Consider the following 15,939-nt stretch of genomic DNA (forward strand, 5'->3'; position numbering starts at 1 on the left):
GCTGTGCACACATCTGGCGGGAGGGGCGTGGCCTCGCAAGGGGCTGCTGCCCGGACCGCTGTGATTGCGGCCGGCAGGGGGTGTGGCCTCGGCGAGTTCACAGTCTCCTGTCCCGCCCACTCAAACCAGCCCCCGAAAGCCGGTGGGGAGTTGTCGGGGTCCCCTGCCCACTTACTGTCATCAGGTGGTGCGGGGGCTCTGGCGCTCCTGGAAAAGCCGGCGGGGGTTGAGGGAAGGGTGCAGTGGCAGAGCCCGTCCCTGCACCAGAATCAATGGCGGACAAAAGAAAATAAAAATGAGCCAGAGAGCTCAGGAGTTGCAGCTTCTCCCAAGCCCAGGCAAGGCGTACTGAGTTCACTCTGCTCTGGTGCATTTAAAGGGGCACTCCTGGGTAGAAGTAACCCTATCAATGCTGGCTCCACAGTCCAGGAGCTGGGGCCCCCAGCAGGTGGTAAAAATAATAATAAAAACAACAAAAGCCACAATGTAGTAACAGTTAGGGATAGTGAAAGTGAGGGAGAGGTTGTGGACATATTTGAGGAATTGTTTACTGATGATAATGGGGATGTGAGTGACATGGATGAGGGAGTGAGTGCAGGTGTGAATGCCGCTGTGAATGTGGGAATGAATGGAAAAAATAAAAGAGTGAACGTGGGAGTGGATGAGGGTGTGAATGTGGGAGCAAGCACGAGTGGTGGGGGGCTGGCCCATCTGCCCACCCGGCCGCGAGACCCAGGCGCATGTTTGCAGGGGTCGCGGCTGGGGCTCCGGGGGGGGTCTCAGGGGGTCTCCTCGCCTCCGGGGATGGCGCTTTGCACCGCCTTTTCCTGGAGGCCCTTAAAAGGGGAGAAAGGTCAATCATAGTAGAGGGGAGGAAGGTGGACCTGTCTTTCCGGGTGGAAAGACATGGCTTAGCCACTTCCAAGAGCAAAGGCAGGTAGAGACTGTTTGGTCACTCCCGACAGCCGGGCAGAGGCCGCCGAGAAGGAATGTGGTCCGTGTTCGGTGGGGGGGCAATGGAGCCTACTCACCCAGGAGCAAGGTGGTGGAGCTCCTCCTGAAGATGGGCTCCAGGGCAGCTGACATCTTTGCCCTGATCCATCCCTCGGCGACCCGCTTCTTTGACATCAGCTTCGTGCGGCCAGAGGGGCTTGAGCTCTTCTGGTCAAACTACGAGCTGGTGAAAGAAGACCCTGGTTGGCGAGGCTTCGTCGTGCAGGCGGTGTCTCGCCAGAATAACGTCAAGCGAGTGACCGTGGTGACATGTAACGAGTCACTCGCTGGCATTGACATTATGATGTGGCTTTCCCGTTATGGGGAGGTCACTGATGTCCCAAAAAAGAACTTGGATGAATTCGGTATTTGGTCGGGGGAGCTGGACCTTCATGGTCAAATTGAAGGTCTCAGGTGGTACTGTCACCCACATCCCTTCATTGGCATTCCTTGGAAGGGACAGGATCCTGGAATTCTACCAGGGGCAGCCGAACGTCTGCCACAAGTGCGGCGACCGCACACATTTCAGCGCAGGCTGCAAGATACAGAAATGTGACTTGTGTGGCGGGGTGGGTCATCTTGCTGCCACGTGCAAGGAAATTCGGTGCCACCTGTGTGGTGATCTCGGGTACCCGCTAACCTCGCTCCTTCTCCAATGCCACTGCAGGCCCGGTGGGGGGAGACGGTGGGGGGCAACCCCTGGCGGGATTCCTCTGCTGCGGCAGGTAGTGGAGGTGGGGGAGGGGCTAAGGGGCCAGTGAGGAAAGGCAATGTCGCTAAGAGGGGCCTCTCATACCAGTGGAGGCAGGAGGATCGCCATGGGGGTATGGGGCGGGTGGAGCCTCGGGCAACCGGGGTGGTGCCTGCCCCACCCTCTAGGCTGGTGGCTAAAGCCTCTGAGGACCAGAGGGAGGAAGTGGTGAGCGAGGAGATTAGGAGGATGGAGAGGGAGGATAATGCAGCTGACTCAGACAACTCCTCTCAGTATGAAAGTGTTGATGAGGAAGTCGCAGAGCAGCCTACAGAATCAAAGGGTGGTAGGAAGCGCAACAACAGGAGTGGGAGGAAGAAGGCTGGCAAGTCTTCCAAATCCCCTCCACCCCCGACCGTGAATGTACCTGCGGAAGGGCCCACCGACCCCCCTCTGATCACATTCTCCAACCGGTACAGTGTCCTCGGAGACCCTGCTGAGGAGTCGCAAGACGAGGGTGAGGGACCGGGGGCAGCATCAGAGGGTCCTTCAGGGAATGGCAGGGTCTGTCCTTTGAGGACACTGTCTCTCCCGCGGGGGGGAAGGACCCGGAGCCCAGAGGCGAGGACACCGGGAGAGGAGGGGATGGATACCTCGGTTTCTTTGAAGAGAAAGGTTTCTGAGGATTCCCCTCCGGGTGGTGATGGGAGCGGGGTGGGCAAGAAAATGGCAGTCGAACTTGATCACTCATGATGGCTGAACTCGCCCCGTTGACGCTGGCATCCATTAATGTCGCCAGCATTAAGTCAGATGCGGCTAGATTTGCGGCCTTTGATTTTTTCACCCAAATTGAGGCTGAAATTTTATTTTTGCAGGAGACCAGACTAATGGACATGGGGGTCATACACAAAGCACAGAAAGAGTGGAGGTGCGGACCCTCATACTGGTCTCTTGCGGCCGAGCCGTATAGCGGGGTGGCGGTCCTTTTTAAAACCGCAGATGTGGAATGCAGACGAGTGATCAAGTTGGAAATGGGGAGGTGCCTGGTCTTAGACGTGTTCATGAGGGGACAGGAGCTTTGGTTCATAAATATATACGGCCCACAATCAAAGTGGGACCAGAAATGTCTCTTCCTGAAGATCAAGCCCTTTCTTTTTACGAGCTGGCAGGTGGTCTTCGGTGGGGACTTCAACACCATTACGAGGTCCTGTGAACAGGGGGTCCCGGAGACCGCATGGCTTATGACAGCGTCGCCCTAAATAGCATAGCTAGTGAAGCTCGCCTGGTGGATGTCCACATCCGGCACACACCTGGCCACGGGGGTTTCACCTATTATAGGGGAAATAGTTGTAGGTCTAGAATAGATAGGTTTTTATTAAAGGAGGACGCCATCTTTTCCACTGTGTCCGCCGTTGAGGTGGAGTTCTGCAATCACTGTTTAATTTTTTTTTTCTCTGAATGTTGCAGAGACTCCCCGGATGGGAAGAGGGCTGTGGAAGCTAAATTCGTCCCTGCTGGAAGAAGCGGACGTGAGACAGGTACCGCTTTTGGATCTCTCTAGCAGTAAGTCAGAGTGGTGGGAGATCTTCAAAAAGCGGGTGGTGGGGTTCTTCCATCAGCTCTCGAACCTCAGAAGTCTGAACAGGCACCGCTTGTACCAGGCCCTGAGGAGGAATCTCGAGCAGTTCGTCTCAACTGGAGGTGACCGAGAGGAAATCTCCAGAGTGAAGTCTTTGCTCAAGAGGTGTCAGTATGATAGGCACACATCTTTAGTTTTTGAGAGGGATTTCGGGAGGCACCGGTTGCCCGACCCCTACAGAAACTGTAAGATGTCAGTGAATTGTAAGATGGTGACAGGACTGATCGACAGTACGGGGTCCCTGAACAGATCCAAATCAGGGATCCTGGAAGTGGTCAGTTCTTTCTACTCACGCTTCTTGGAAAAGAGGGATCTGGATCAGGACGGGATGTCGGCTTTCCTGGCTGAAACCATTCCTGAGCCAGGGGGTGATCCCTCTCTTGGTGTTTTGGCAGAAGTAATCAGGGAAAAGGAAGTGAGACTGGCCATTGAAGGGCTCCGGCCCAAGAAATCGCCAGGTCCGGATGGCTTAACATCCGAGTTCTACAAGACCTTTAGGGACTCCTTGGTCCCCCTCTTGACTGGGGTGTTTAATGAGTGTCTTTCCTCGGGCACTCTTCCCAGTTCAATGAGGAGGTCAGCCCTGATTATTCTGTCAAAGGGTAAAGATTCGTCCTGTATTGAGAGTTGGCGTCCCATAGCGCTTCTCAATACGGACCGGAAGGTTCTGCAAATGTGCTGTTTAATCGGCTGGTCAAGTTTGCACCCCGGCTCCTTTCGGGGGCCCAGCAGTGCTCCGTTCAAGGCCGCAGTACTTTTAGCGCTGTGCTCGGTGTCCGAGAGGCAGTGGAGCAGGGTTGGGCAGGTCACTGGAAGGGGTACCTGCTGTCGTTAGATCAAGCAAAAGCCTTTGACCGGGTTAACCATGAGTACCTTTGGTCTGTCTTTTTGAAGTACGGTCTGCCTGGGGGGGATTGTAAAGTGGTTAGAGACCTTATACCAAGGGGCTGAGACTTTCCCGCTCGTGAATGGTTGGTCGGGTCACCCTTTTGAGGTGGGTTCTGGGGTCCGTAAGGGCTGTCCTCTGAGCCCACTTTTATACGTGTTTGCGATCGATCCCTTCCTGAGGAGGGTAGACTGTGGACCGTTGGTGGGAGTCGGGATGGACCAGGCGGGCTCTGGGTCCTCTCTGAGGGTGGTGGCGTACACTGACGTTTCCCTCTTCGTATCCTCGAGAGGGGAGACGGATTGGGTCATGTCCAAGGTCACGCGCTACTCGGAGGCATCCGGGTCCATGATCAACCGGGAAAAGTGTGAGAGTCTCTGGATGGGAGGGGGAGATCCTGGTTTTGATCTCCCGGACACCCTTCCAGGGCCCCAGGCCTCCGCCGAAAGTCTAGGCATCGAATTTGGCCCCGGGGACTACCCCAAGCAAAATTGGGAGGGCAGACTTAAGATCGCTGTCCAAAAGTTGGACCAGTGGAACAGTTGGTCTTTAACCCTAAGGGAAAGGGTTAGATTGGCTAAAGGTTTTCTGCTTCCTTTGTTAATTTAACTGGGCAGCGTGTGCATCTTGCCGGAACCTCTCTGGACACGGGTCTACAGCCTGTTCTTCCAGCTGTTGTGGGGAATAGGCTCAACCTAATCAAGAGGGAGGTCACGTACAAGAGGAGACTAGGTGGGTTGGGTATGGTCAACCCAGTAGTGTTCTTAGTGAACACCTTTCTTAAGGCCAACATTTCCAACCTCTGGCTAGAGAGGGCTCCTCCGTGGGTATTCTCCTGCAGGGGCTGGTTTCGACCCTTCTTCCAGGAATGGGAGACAGGAGGGCGGGTGAAGGACCTCCGTACACCTCACGGACATCTCCCGGCTTACGCTACCCCGGTTCTGAAGGTGATCCGCCGGTGGGGTCTGGGAGTGTGGGAAATCAGGACCATGTTGAGGCAGTGCCTTGACAGAAGGGTTCTGGTGACCCATTTCCGGAAGCCCCTGGTCCTCAAGGATTGCCCAGGCCGGGATCTGGAGGTGGGGCTCGGGCTTTTAGATTCAAAGTGGATCCCCATGAAGTTTTGGGACTTGGCCTGGCGCTGCTTTCACGGGAAGCTGTATGTAAGGGACAACGTGAAGTACAGGAAATCCGATGATCGGAATTGTCCCCGTGAGGAGTGCGGCGACACGCTGGAAAGCATGGAGCACTTCCTCCTTCGGTGTCCCTTTAATACAGAGGTTTACAACAGGGTGGGTGCTTCCATACGTTGGCCGCGGCTGGCATCCCTTTCTTACGCCGAGTGGGTCTATGGGGCGTTCAGATCCCTGGGTGGCCGAGATCGGGGCACTTTATTCCTAGTTAGCATAGTGGTCAGGTTTTACACGTGGAATGCACGGTGTTTAGTTTCGGTGCAAAGGAAAACCCTCTCCTGGGACGAGGTGGTTAGTAACATCTTGGGTGACCTGGGGAAGGTGCGTTCTTTGAAGTTCGAGAGACTGGGTGTGAGGAAGGCCTCTCGGCTTTGGAGGGGTCTCTCCTTTTAAAAACATTCAAGGGAGAGCTGGAGTCTGTGTGAATGAGGGTAGGGACAGCATAAGGTGGTGTGGGTGTTGAAGGAGAAGTAGGGACAGATTTGAGGGACAGATAGAGTTTGTTAAGTTAGGTAGAGCAGGGATAGATAGGGATAGATAGGGACAGTTTTCTTTAGGGACAGAAGTAGGGACAGCGTTAGTTGTGTATGTGTTGAAGGCGAGGGATAGGGCCTCTTAGGAATCCAGTCTCCTGGTGGTGGGCTAATGCATGACACATGTAGCTTTTTGTTTTGTAAAACTAAAAGACATGGATATTGGGCTTGCAGGCACTGAACTTGAGCCTTGCAAGTGGTGTCGGAAGTAAAAGCTGGGAGGAAAAATTGGTTAAGTGGGTAGCATTAATTATGTGATAAAATGTGTCTTAGGCATAAAGTCAGTAGATATCATGATATATTATATGTATTATGTATGTATGTTAGGATTGTATGTAGTCATGATTAATGAGTAGTATAAATGTTATATGTATAGTATGTAAATAGTTAGTAAAAAGGGGGGGTACAGTTAGGTTGGGTGGGGGTTTCCAGGGGGGAGGGAAGGGAAAGATGGACCCTGGAGAAGACAAGGGCCAAAGGACCGGTGGCCATGGAACTGACCAAGGACCATGTGAGGAAAAGTGGGCCATAAAAAGGACCCTGGTTTGTGTTTTGGAGTTAGGGCCATAAACTTTCATGGACCCGTTTCTAGACGTGATAGGGCATGAACTCATGGACCTTTGGTGCGGTGGAGGGGAAAAAAAAATGGTTGTGGTGTTATATTAGTATGGCCAAGGTGGCTTCTCTGTGTTAGGGCAGTATGGGCCAGGATGTTGTTTTCCCTTTAATAAAATGTGCATGAGTGGAGGGGAGTGAATGGGGGAATGAATGTGTTTAAAATTTTGTTTTCTCTTTTATAAGTAGGTTAGGTTACTGCTGGGGGCTCCCAAGAGTTGGAAAGCTCTGAGAGGACTCAAAAGAAGGACTCTGGTCGGATAAGGAAGGCATGGACAGCTTGAAATTGTTTATTAAGTTTGTGTTTTGGCAAGTATTTTCGTTTTTGGAACCAACGTAAGGGATTTGTTTTTGTATTATGTAATGTTTATGTTTATATTTTTCTAATAAAAAAAGAGCTCCTGCCCACCTCAACAGGAAGTGGAGAGGGCGGGGCGCTGCTGCAGCTGCTGAGAGAGGCTGAGGAAAAGCTAAGCTCCTGGGAATGGATTTTTTTTTTCTCCTACTGGACTTTTCATTTGCCCCCTTCCCAGGTAAGAAAACTTTCCCTGGGACTGAGCAAAGCCTGGACTGTGCCCTTGGCTCCCACCCCCCGGCAAACCAGCTGGGGGTGGGGGGCCTCACCTGCCAGCTAGCGGCCCATACTATATCAAGCCAGTCCCAGGGATGGGAAAAAAACCTGAAGGGCCGCAAGGTTCCAGGGTCTGTGATCCCCAAAGCTAGTGCCATGGTGGGTTCTTCTGGAGGAGAGGCTGCTAGCGGAGGTGCAAAGGCAGGAGCCCCCCCTAACATCTGGGGCTCCAAGGCTGCGGGAGACCCGGCTACCAACTACGCCTCCCACATCCACGCCCACCTCTGCGAGTATGAGGAGACAGCAAAGCAGCTGTGGAAACTCCGGGAGTTGAAGGGAGCCCGCGTTGTCTCCAAAAACCGGCTCCCTGCCTCAAAGAGAGTCGAGGTGAGCGCCACGGTACAGAGGCTAAAGGAGGAAATAAAGGCTCTGGAGGCCAGAAGATCTGTCATCCTTGATGGAAGCGGCCCTTTTGGAGAGAAGTTAAGAAATGACGACCGGTATAGAGCCATGGCCGGGGGGGTCTCCTGGGGGGTCAGGAGGCCCCAGCCAGGTGGAGGACGAGGAGGAAGATGGCATCCGCAGTGCATCTGGGCCACCTCCACCTGAGGACCTGGTAAGTTTACCCAGGTAACATACAGCGGGATAGCCCCCGAACAAGTGGCTCTCCCACTGGACTCCAGTGGGAGTGAGGGGGAGGAAGGTGGTAGCGGGAGTAATAGTGAGGGGGGCTGCTTCATCCTACAGCAAGTGAGGCAGAATGAGTCCCCGGCGCGGGGTGGCACACTGTTGTTTGGTGATGAGGTCTGCCCCGAGGATGGGGCAACCGGGAGGGGGAGGAGGCGCAAGCTAAAAGATACAATAGTGGAAAAACTTGTTTTGGCCCCTTTTCCTGGGGCCCCCCAGTCCCGCTGCCCACCCCGGCTCGGGCCCTGTGGTGGGTCCGCAGCATGGGAGCGGGGAGAGTAATATCTGCCTGGATCTGACTGTCAAGTCTGGTGGTGGCTGTTCAGACTCAGGCAGCGATATGGAGGTCGGTACCGGTTTATGTGATGGTGTAAATGGTGGTAGTGCTCGGGCTCAGCCCACTGTGGCTAGTGGGGGGGGCTAGTCCAGCACTAAATAACATAGTAACATAGTTATTAACGTTGAAGGAAGACTAAGTCCATCTAGTTCAACCTATATCCTATCCTAACTTGTCCTAACATGTTGATCCAGAGGAAGGCAAAAAAAACCCATGTTGCAAACAGTAAGCTTCACATTGAGGAAAAAAATTCCTTCCCGACTCCACATACGGCAATCAGACTAGCTCCCTGGATCAACACAATATTAAGGAAACTAGTGTATATACCCTGTAATATTATACTTTTCAAGAAAGGCATCCAGTCCCTTCTTAAGTTTTAGTAGGGAATCACTCATTACAACATCATATGGCAGAGAGTTCCATAGTCTCACTACTCTTACAGTAAAGAATCCGCATCTGTGAGTATGCTTAAACCTTCTTTCCTCCAGACATAAAGGATGCCCCCTTGTTCCCGTCACAGGTCTAAGAGTAAAAAGATCATTAGAAAGGTCTTTGTATTGTCCCCGCATATATTTATACATTGTAATAAGATCACCCCTAAGCCTTCAATTTTCCAAACTAAATAACCCAAAGTGTAATAACCTGTCTTGGTATTGCAGACCCCCTAGTTCCCTAATAACCTTGCTCGCTCTTCTCTGCACCTGCTCCAGTTCAGCTATGTCTTTCTTATACACCGGAGACCAGAACTGTACACAGTATTCTAAGTGTGGTCGCACTAGTGACTTATATAGAGGTAAAACTATGTTCTCTCATGAGCATCTATGCCTCTTTTAATGTATCCCATTATTTTATTTGCCTTTGCAGCAGCTGCCTGACACTGGTCACTAAATGTGAGTTTGTCGTCCACCCATACACCCAGGTCTTTTTCAGTGACAGTTTTGCCCAGTGTTTTACAATTAAGCACATAATCATACATCTTGTTCATTCTACCCAAGTGCATGACCTTACATTTATCCCCATTAAAGCTCGTTTGCCATTTATCAGCCCAAGCTTCTAGTTTACATAAATCCTCCTGTAATATAAAATTGTCCTCCTCTGTACTGATTACCCTGTAGAGTTTAGTGTCATCTGCAAATATTGAAATTCTACTCTCTATGCCCCCTACAAGGTCATTAATAAATATGTTAAAAAGCGGGCCCAAAACTGACCCCTGTGGTACCCCACTGCTAACCGTGACCCAGTCCGAGATTTCTCCATTAATAACCACCCTTTGTTTCCTATCCCTGAGCGAGCTCTTAACCCACTTACACATAGCTTTCCCTATCCCCATTGTTCTCATTTTATGTATCAACCTTTTGTGTGGCACCGTATCAAAAGCTTTTGAAAAGTCCATGTACACCACGTCCACTGCATTTCCTTGGTCCAGTCCTGAACTTACCTCTTCATAAAAGCTTATCAGATTAGTCTGACAGGAACGGTTCCTCATAAACCCATGTTGATATTGGGTCATGAGGTTATTCGTCTCCAGATACTCCAGTATAGTATCTCTTAGAAAACCCTCCAGGATTTTACCCACAGTTGAGGCTAAACTTACTGGCCTATAATTTCCAAGTTCAGTTTTTGTCCCCTTTTTGAATATTGGCACCACATTTGCTATACGCCAGTCCTGTGGTACAGACCCTGTTATTATGGAATCTTTAAAGATTAAAAATAATGGTCTATCTATGACTGTGCTTAATTCCTGCAGTACTCGGGGGTGTATCCCATCCGGGCCCAGGGATTTGTCAATTTTAGTGATTTTTAGACGCCGCCGTACTTCCTACTGGGTTAAGCAGGTGTCATTTAATGGAGAATTTTTATCTCTGATCATGTTATCCGTCATGGGATTTTCTTGTGTAAATACTGTTGAAAAAAGTCATTTAGCATATTGGATTTTTCCTCATCCTCATCCACCATTTCACCCAGACTATTTTTAAGGGGGCCAACACTATCATTTTTAGCTCCCTACTATTTATGTAGATAAAGAATATTTTGGGATTATTTTTACTTTCTCTGGCAATGAGTCTCTCTGCCTCAATCTTTGCTATCTTGATTTGCTTTTTACAGAATTTATTTAATTTTCTGTATTTATTTAATGCCTCATCACTACCTACTTGCTTTAATTCTCTTAATGCTTTATTTTTATCTCTTATTGCACCCCTTACAGCTCTATTTAGCCATAGTGATTTCCTCCTATTTCTAACATGTTTATTCCCATATGGTATATATTGTGCACAGGTCCTATTCAGGATGCTAATAAACGTCTCCCATTTTCTTTGTGTATTTTTATGTCTCAGGATATTGACCCAGTTAAATGCACCAAGATCATCTCTTATGTGTTGGAAATTTGCCTTCCTGAAGTTTAGTGTCCTTGTAACCCCTCTACTACACATCTTATTAAAGGATACATGAAAACTTATTAATTAGTGATCACTATTACCCAAGTGACCCTCAACCCTTATATTTGATATGCGGTCTGGCCTGTTGGTTAATATTAGGTCTAGCAGTGCCCCCCCTCTTGTTGGGTCCTGAACCATTTGTGAAAGGTAATTGTCTCTCAGAGTTGTCAAAAACCTATTACCTTTGCTGGAACTGCAGGTTTCGGTTCCCCAATGTATTTCAGGGTAGTTGAAGTCCCCCATAATAATGACTTCTTGAGTCGCAGCTTCATCTATTTGCTTTATGAGGATATTCTCTGTTGCTTCCATTATTTTTGGAGACTTATAACAAACCCTTATCAGTAATTTATTAGTTTTCCACCCTCCCTTATCTCTACCCACAGGGACTCTACATTTTCATTAGATTCATATATATTATCACGAAGGATGGTTTTAAGGATGATTTTACATATAAACACACGCCTCCCCCTCGCTTATTTGTTCGGTCATTTCTGAACAGACTATAGCCCTGTAAATTAACCGCCCAGTCATGGCTCTCGTCCAGCCATGTCTAAGATATCCCCACCATGTCATAATTATGTTCCAACAACATTAACTCCAATTCCTCCATCTTGTTGGCGAGGCTTCTGGCATTAGTATACATGCACTTTATGTATCTCTCTGTACCTCTATTCTTTCTTAAATTATTAACTGTTCTAACCCCACCCCCATGCTACCTCCACCCCCAATTTCATTATTTGTGCCCAGGTCTCTATCTGCACTGTCTTCCCCTCCTATAAAAGGAATACCCTCCCCCCGTCCCTAGTTTAAACATTCCTCCAACCTTCTAGCCATTTTCTCCACCCAATGAGGTGCAGCCCGTCCCTAGCGTAGAACCTGTAGCCAACTGAGAAGTCGGCCCAGTTCTGCAGGAACCCAAATCCCTCCTTCCTACACCAATTCCTGAGCCACTTATTAACCTCCCTAATCTCCCGTTGCCTCTCTGGCGTGGCACAGGAAGTATTTCCGAAAATATCACCTTGGAGGTCCTTGCTTTAAGCTTACAGCCTAATTCCCTGAAATCATCTTTAAGGACCTTCCACCTACCTCTAACTTTGTCATTTGTGCCAATGTGCACCATGACCGCTGGATCCTCACCAGCCCCTCCCAGTAATCTGTCAACCCGATCAGCGATGTGTCGGACTCGACCGCCAGGTAGGCAGCACACCGTTCGACGATCCCTGTCTTTGTGACAGATTGCCCTATCTGTTCACTTATTGAGTCTCCCACTACCAGAACCTGTCTGGCCTGCCCTGCTCTCCTATTTCCCCCTTACTGGGGCAGACACTTCTCCGGCTTTCAGAGGACATGCCTTGCTGCGGCAGTGCTACTCCTGCACTAACACTCCCCTCATCTGCCAACTTAGCAAACTTATTGGGGTGTGCCAGATCAGGACTAGCCTCCCTGGAGCTCTTCCCTCTACCCTGCCTTCTGTCACCCAGCTAGCTGCTTCATTATCCTGCAGCTCCAACCTAGCATCCCCCCCTCATCTATCCCATTGAGCGTCTGCTCAGTGAGCAGAAGACTCCTTTCCATATTGTCTATGGATCTCAGTGTTGCCAGCTGCACATTTAGATCCAGTATCTGGGCTTCCAAATGCACAACGTGCTCACATCTCGCACAGCAGTATGCACCCTCGACCGGCTGTTCAAGGATTTCATACATGCGGGAAGACGTGCACTGGATGGCATTGGCAATAGTGGAGCACATCCTAATGGGGATTGCACCAGACAAAAAAATAAGCAAAAATAAATAAAAAGTATTAATAAAATATAACAGCAATTCAGTAATTCCTCCCTTGGAAACTCCCTGAATCCAAAGTCACTGAATCACAAGTCACACACTTACCACAGCTCGCACTTACGCTCAGGTCACACTTGCTCAGGCAGATTTAAAAGATTTTTTTTTCCCCCTTTTACCAGCACACCACCCTGCTGCTCAATGCACCTGCACAAGTGTACATGCAGCCAGGGCCGCACCTCCGGCGGCGAGTGCTGGGGCTTCTGGATCCCCCACATGCGGATCCGTTAAGTCTGGATCACTAATGGGGGTTCAGAAGCCAAGAAAGGGTGCGGAAACCGTAAAGCAACAGTTAAAAATCTGCAAAGGGCTGGTCGCTCCTACAGCGACGCCCGTGGTGAGAGCGGGGTTCCCGGCGCGTAGATCCAAAAAGGGGTCCGTGCGGGGGTCCCTGCCGCTGGACACCAAGGAGGAGTGGCCAGCGTTACCGGCACCAAGCGGTGGGTGCAGAGAGGCGGTGATGGCCTGTGGAGGGGGTGTGTCTTCCCTGAGTGTTGCCCTGTCTGCAAAGGCAGCGGCATGTGGGGGGGCATGTCCACCTCGGCCACTGTCCTGCCCGCTGTGCACGCGTCTGGTGGGAGGGGCGTGGCCTCGAAAGGGGCTGCTGCCCAGCTCGCTGTGACTGCGGCTGGTGGGGGGCGTGGCCTCGGCGAGCTCACAGTCTCCTGTCCCGCCCACTCAAACCAGCAATACAATGCCCCCGAAAGCCGGTGGGGAGTTGTCGGGGTCCTCTGCCCACTTACTGTCATCAGGTGTTGCGGGGGCTCTGGTGCTCCTGGAAAAGCTGGCGGGGGTTGAGAGGAAAGGGAAGGGTGCGGTGGCAGAGCCTGTCTCTGCCCCAGAAGCAATGGCGGACAAAAGAAAAAAAAATGAGCCAGAGAGCTCAGGAGTTGCAGCTGCTCCCAAGCCCAGGCAGGGCGTACTGGGTGCACTCTGCTCTAGTGCATTTAAAGGGGCAGTAGCACTCCTGGGTAGAAGTAACCCTATCAATGCTGGCTCCACAGTCCAGGAGCTGGGGCCCTCCAGCAGGTGGTAAAAATAATAATAAAAACAACAAAAGCCACAATGTAGTAACGGTTAGGGATAGTGAAAGTGAGGGAGAGGTTGTGGACATATTTGAGGAATTGTTTACTGACGTTAATAGTAGTGATGGGAAGTTTGGCTCTTTTTGGTGATTCGGCTCCATAAAGAGTCGGCACTTTTGGCTCTTTAAACGGCTCTTTTTAAAATAGAAATCCGTTTTCCACAGTCCTTGTTCTAGGTCTTTGCCTGTAAAGTTAGGGCCTCATTATACCCCTGTATAAGGATCTAGTGACGCAGTGTAGACTGTTATTCAGCATTGCTGCTTCCTCAGATTGTCAGCTCTTGTGATCAGGCCCCTGCTCCTCGCTCCGGTCTCTCCTGTACAGTGAGGCCTCATTATACTCCTGTATAAGGATCTAGTGACACAGTGTAGACTGTTATTCAGCATTGCTGTTTCCTCAGATTGTCAGCTCTTGTGATCAGGCCTCTGCTCCTCGCTCCGATCTCTCCTGTACAGTGAGGCCTCATTATACTCCTGTATAAGGAACTAGTGACGCAGTGTAGACTGTTATTCAGCATTGCTGCTTCCTCAGATTGTCAGCTCTTGTGATCAGACCCCTGCTCCTCGGTTGTAGTCTTACCATGTATTGTGGCATTTTTTGTTCATGTCCTTTGTGAATTAGTAAGTGCTGTGATATGTGTTGGTGCACGATGCATCCTGATCCTGATGCAAACGCAGGTCCATGCATCCCTATGTTAAGTATAGGGATGTAATCTGGATCAGGATGCATCAGGATTGCTACACATCACAACGCACCGTACCACAACGCTAGTGTGAACACAGCCCCACAAGTGTAGCCCCTAACCAGGTGCCCCCATGTCATATACATGCTCCCAATACATTTTATCATTACCACACTGTATAATAAGACACAAGCCCTTCTAGTGAGGCGGGAAAGATCACTGTATGACAGAGAAGCATGCGCACATAGTCTATATTATGTCTGCATACTGGTCCCATACAGCACATCCCTCGCTTCCGAGCATGCTCAGTGCCGCAAAACGGATCCCTGCACACGGAAGCACATGGATCCGTGTTGTCCTGGATCCATGCTCCATAGAGATCCATTTTAATTCCAGATTTGTAACTGCGGATCCGTGCGTCTCCCTGTGCCTTTCAGATGACACAAAACTGCAACAAGTTGCGTTTTTGTGCATCTGATAAAATATGCAGATATGCGGAAAACGGTGACAACTGGATGCACACGCAAGTCCCATCCGTCACCACTGAAAGTCAATGGAGACGAAAAAGGATCCGTGTGCAGCCATTTTAACATGGATTGCAAAATATGCAAGTGTGAAACCAGCTTACCTCTATATAATGATTGGAGCTGGACCTGATCTCTCCACAGGTTTTGCCTAAAATCACTATGTATTTCTTACCCTACCCTTAGTGCTCATACTCACTTGCGAGAGACTCGGACGATTCTCGCATGGAAACCTGGCACTGCCGCCGACACTCGGACTGGAGGGGGTGACTGCATAGAAGTACATGTAACCGCACGCTCCGGTCCGAGTGCCGGCGGCAGTGCGAGGTTTTCATGCAAGACTCGCATGAGAATCGTCCGAGTCTCTCGCTAGTGAATATGAGCCCTTAGCAGCAGCAACTGACGTCGTCTATCCTCCTCCCTGTAGTGTTGTCCTGAATCCTCCTGGCCCTGCATTCAACGGGATCCATTACATAGCGGCACTAACGCTATGTAGCGGAGGCGTTAACGCACCCTATGGCCGCAATGATACTAACGCATCCAAAAATCGGCATGATGCGTTACTTCATGACGTACCCTTTAACGCGGTCTGCAGCATTCGGGGGTGTGTCATGAAGTAACACATCATGTCGATTTTGGCATGCGTTAGTAGCATTGCGCCCATAGGGTGCGTTAACGCATACGCTACATAGCGTTAGTGCCGCTATGTAACAGATCCTGTTGAACGCAGGCCATTGACGCAATGGGAACGTGGCCTAATACTATGGGATGATATACCAAACAATGTGCGGAGTCTCTCCTCCTACACATACCATATACTGTATGTATATGCCATGGATGAGGGACCAGTAAAGTAGATCTTTATTCGGGACTAAAGGTAACGCACAGGTCATTGCAGATGATGATGATGACAATTTGCTGAGACTCTCCTCCTACACATAGTCACATGCCATATACTGTATGCCATGGAGGAACTGGCAGTATATATTTGGGACTGAAGGGTTAACTCCCCTGCATTTATTCAGTCCACATCTCCTCCTCTCCTGACTGCTCCTCCCCCCCAGATGAGTCACAGTCAGGCTTCAGCTGAAGCTTATCAGCTGCCAGGCGCCAGAAGAAAAAAAAACAAAAAAAAAACGGCTCGTTCACCCTGCAGAGCCAGCTCATTTCATTCACATCAGGGAGCCGGCTCTTTGAATCGGATCGTTCACGAACGACACATCACT

At 50.2% G+C, this 15,939-nt stretch overlaps 1 protein-coding gene across 1 annotated transcript in view; it reads left to right on the top strand.

Moving 5' to 3' along the window:
* Window positions 1-1,819: 1,819 nt before the first annotated feature.
* LOC141098497 (uncharacterized) overlaps window positions 1,820-15,939 on the top strand; it is a 295,534-nt gene continuing 281,414 nt past the window's right edge. Inside the window, exons 1-2 of the mRNA XM_073586333.1 lie at window positions 1,820-2,201; window positions 7,084-7,621. Coding sequence (XP_073442434.1) covers window positions 1,820-2,201; window positions 7,084-7,621 — 920 coding nt within the window. The remainder of the gene's footprint in view (window positions 2,202-7,083; window positions 7,622-15,939) is intronic.

The sequence above is a fragment of the Dendrobates tinctorius genome, unplaced genomic scaffold, assembly GCF_039654945.1.
Source record: "Dendrobates tinctorius isolate UK_male_01 unplaced genomic scaffold, ASM3965494v1 ptg000092l, whole genome shotgun sequence".
Classification (NCBI taxonomy): domain Eukaryota; kingdom Metazoa; phylum Chordata; class Amphibia; order Anura; family Dendrobatidae; genus Dendrobates; species Dendrobates tinctorius.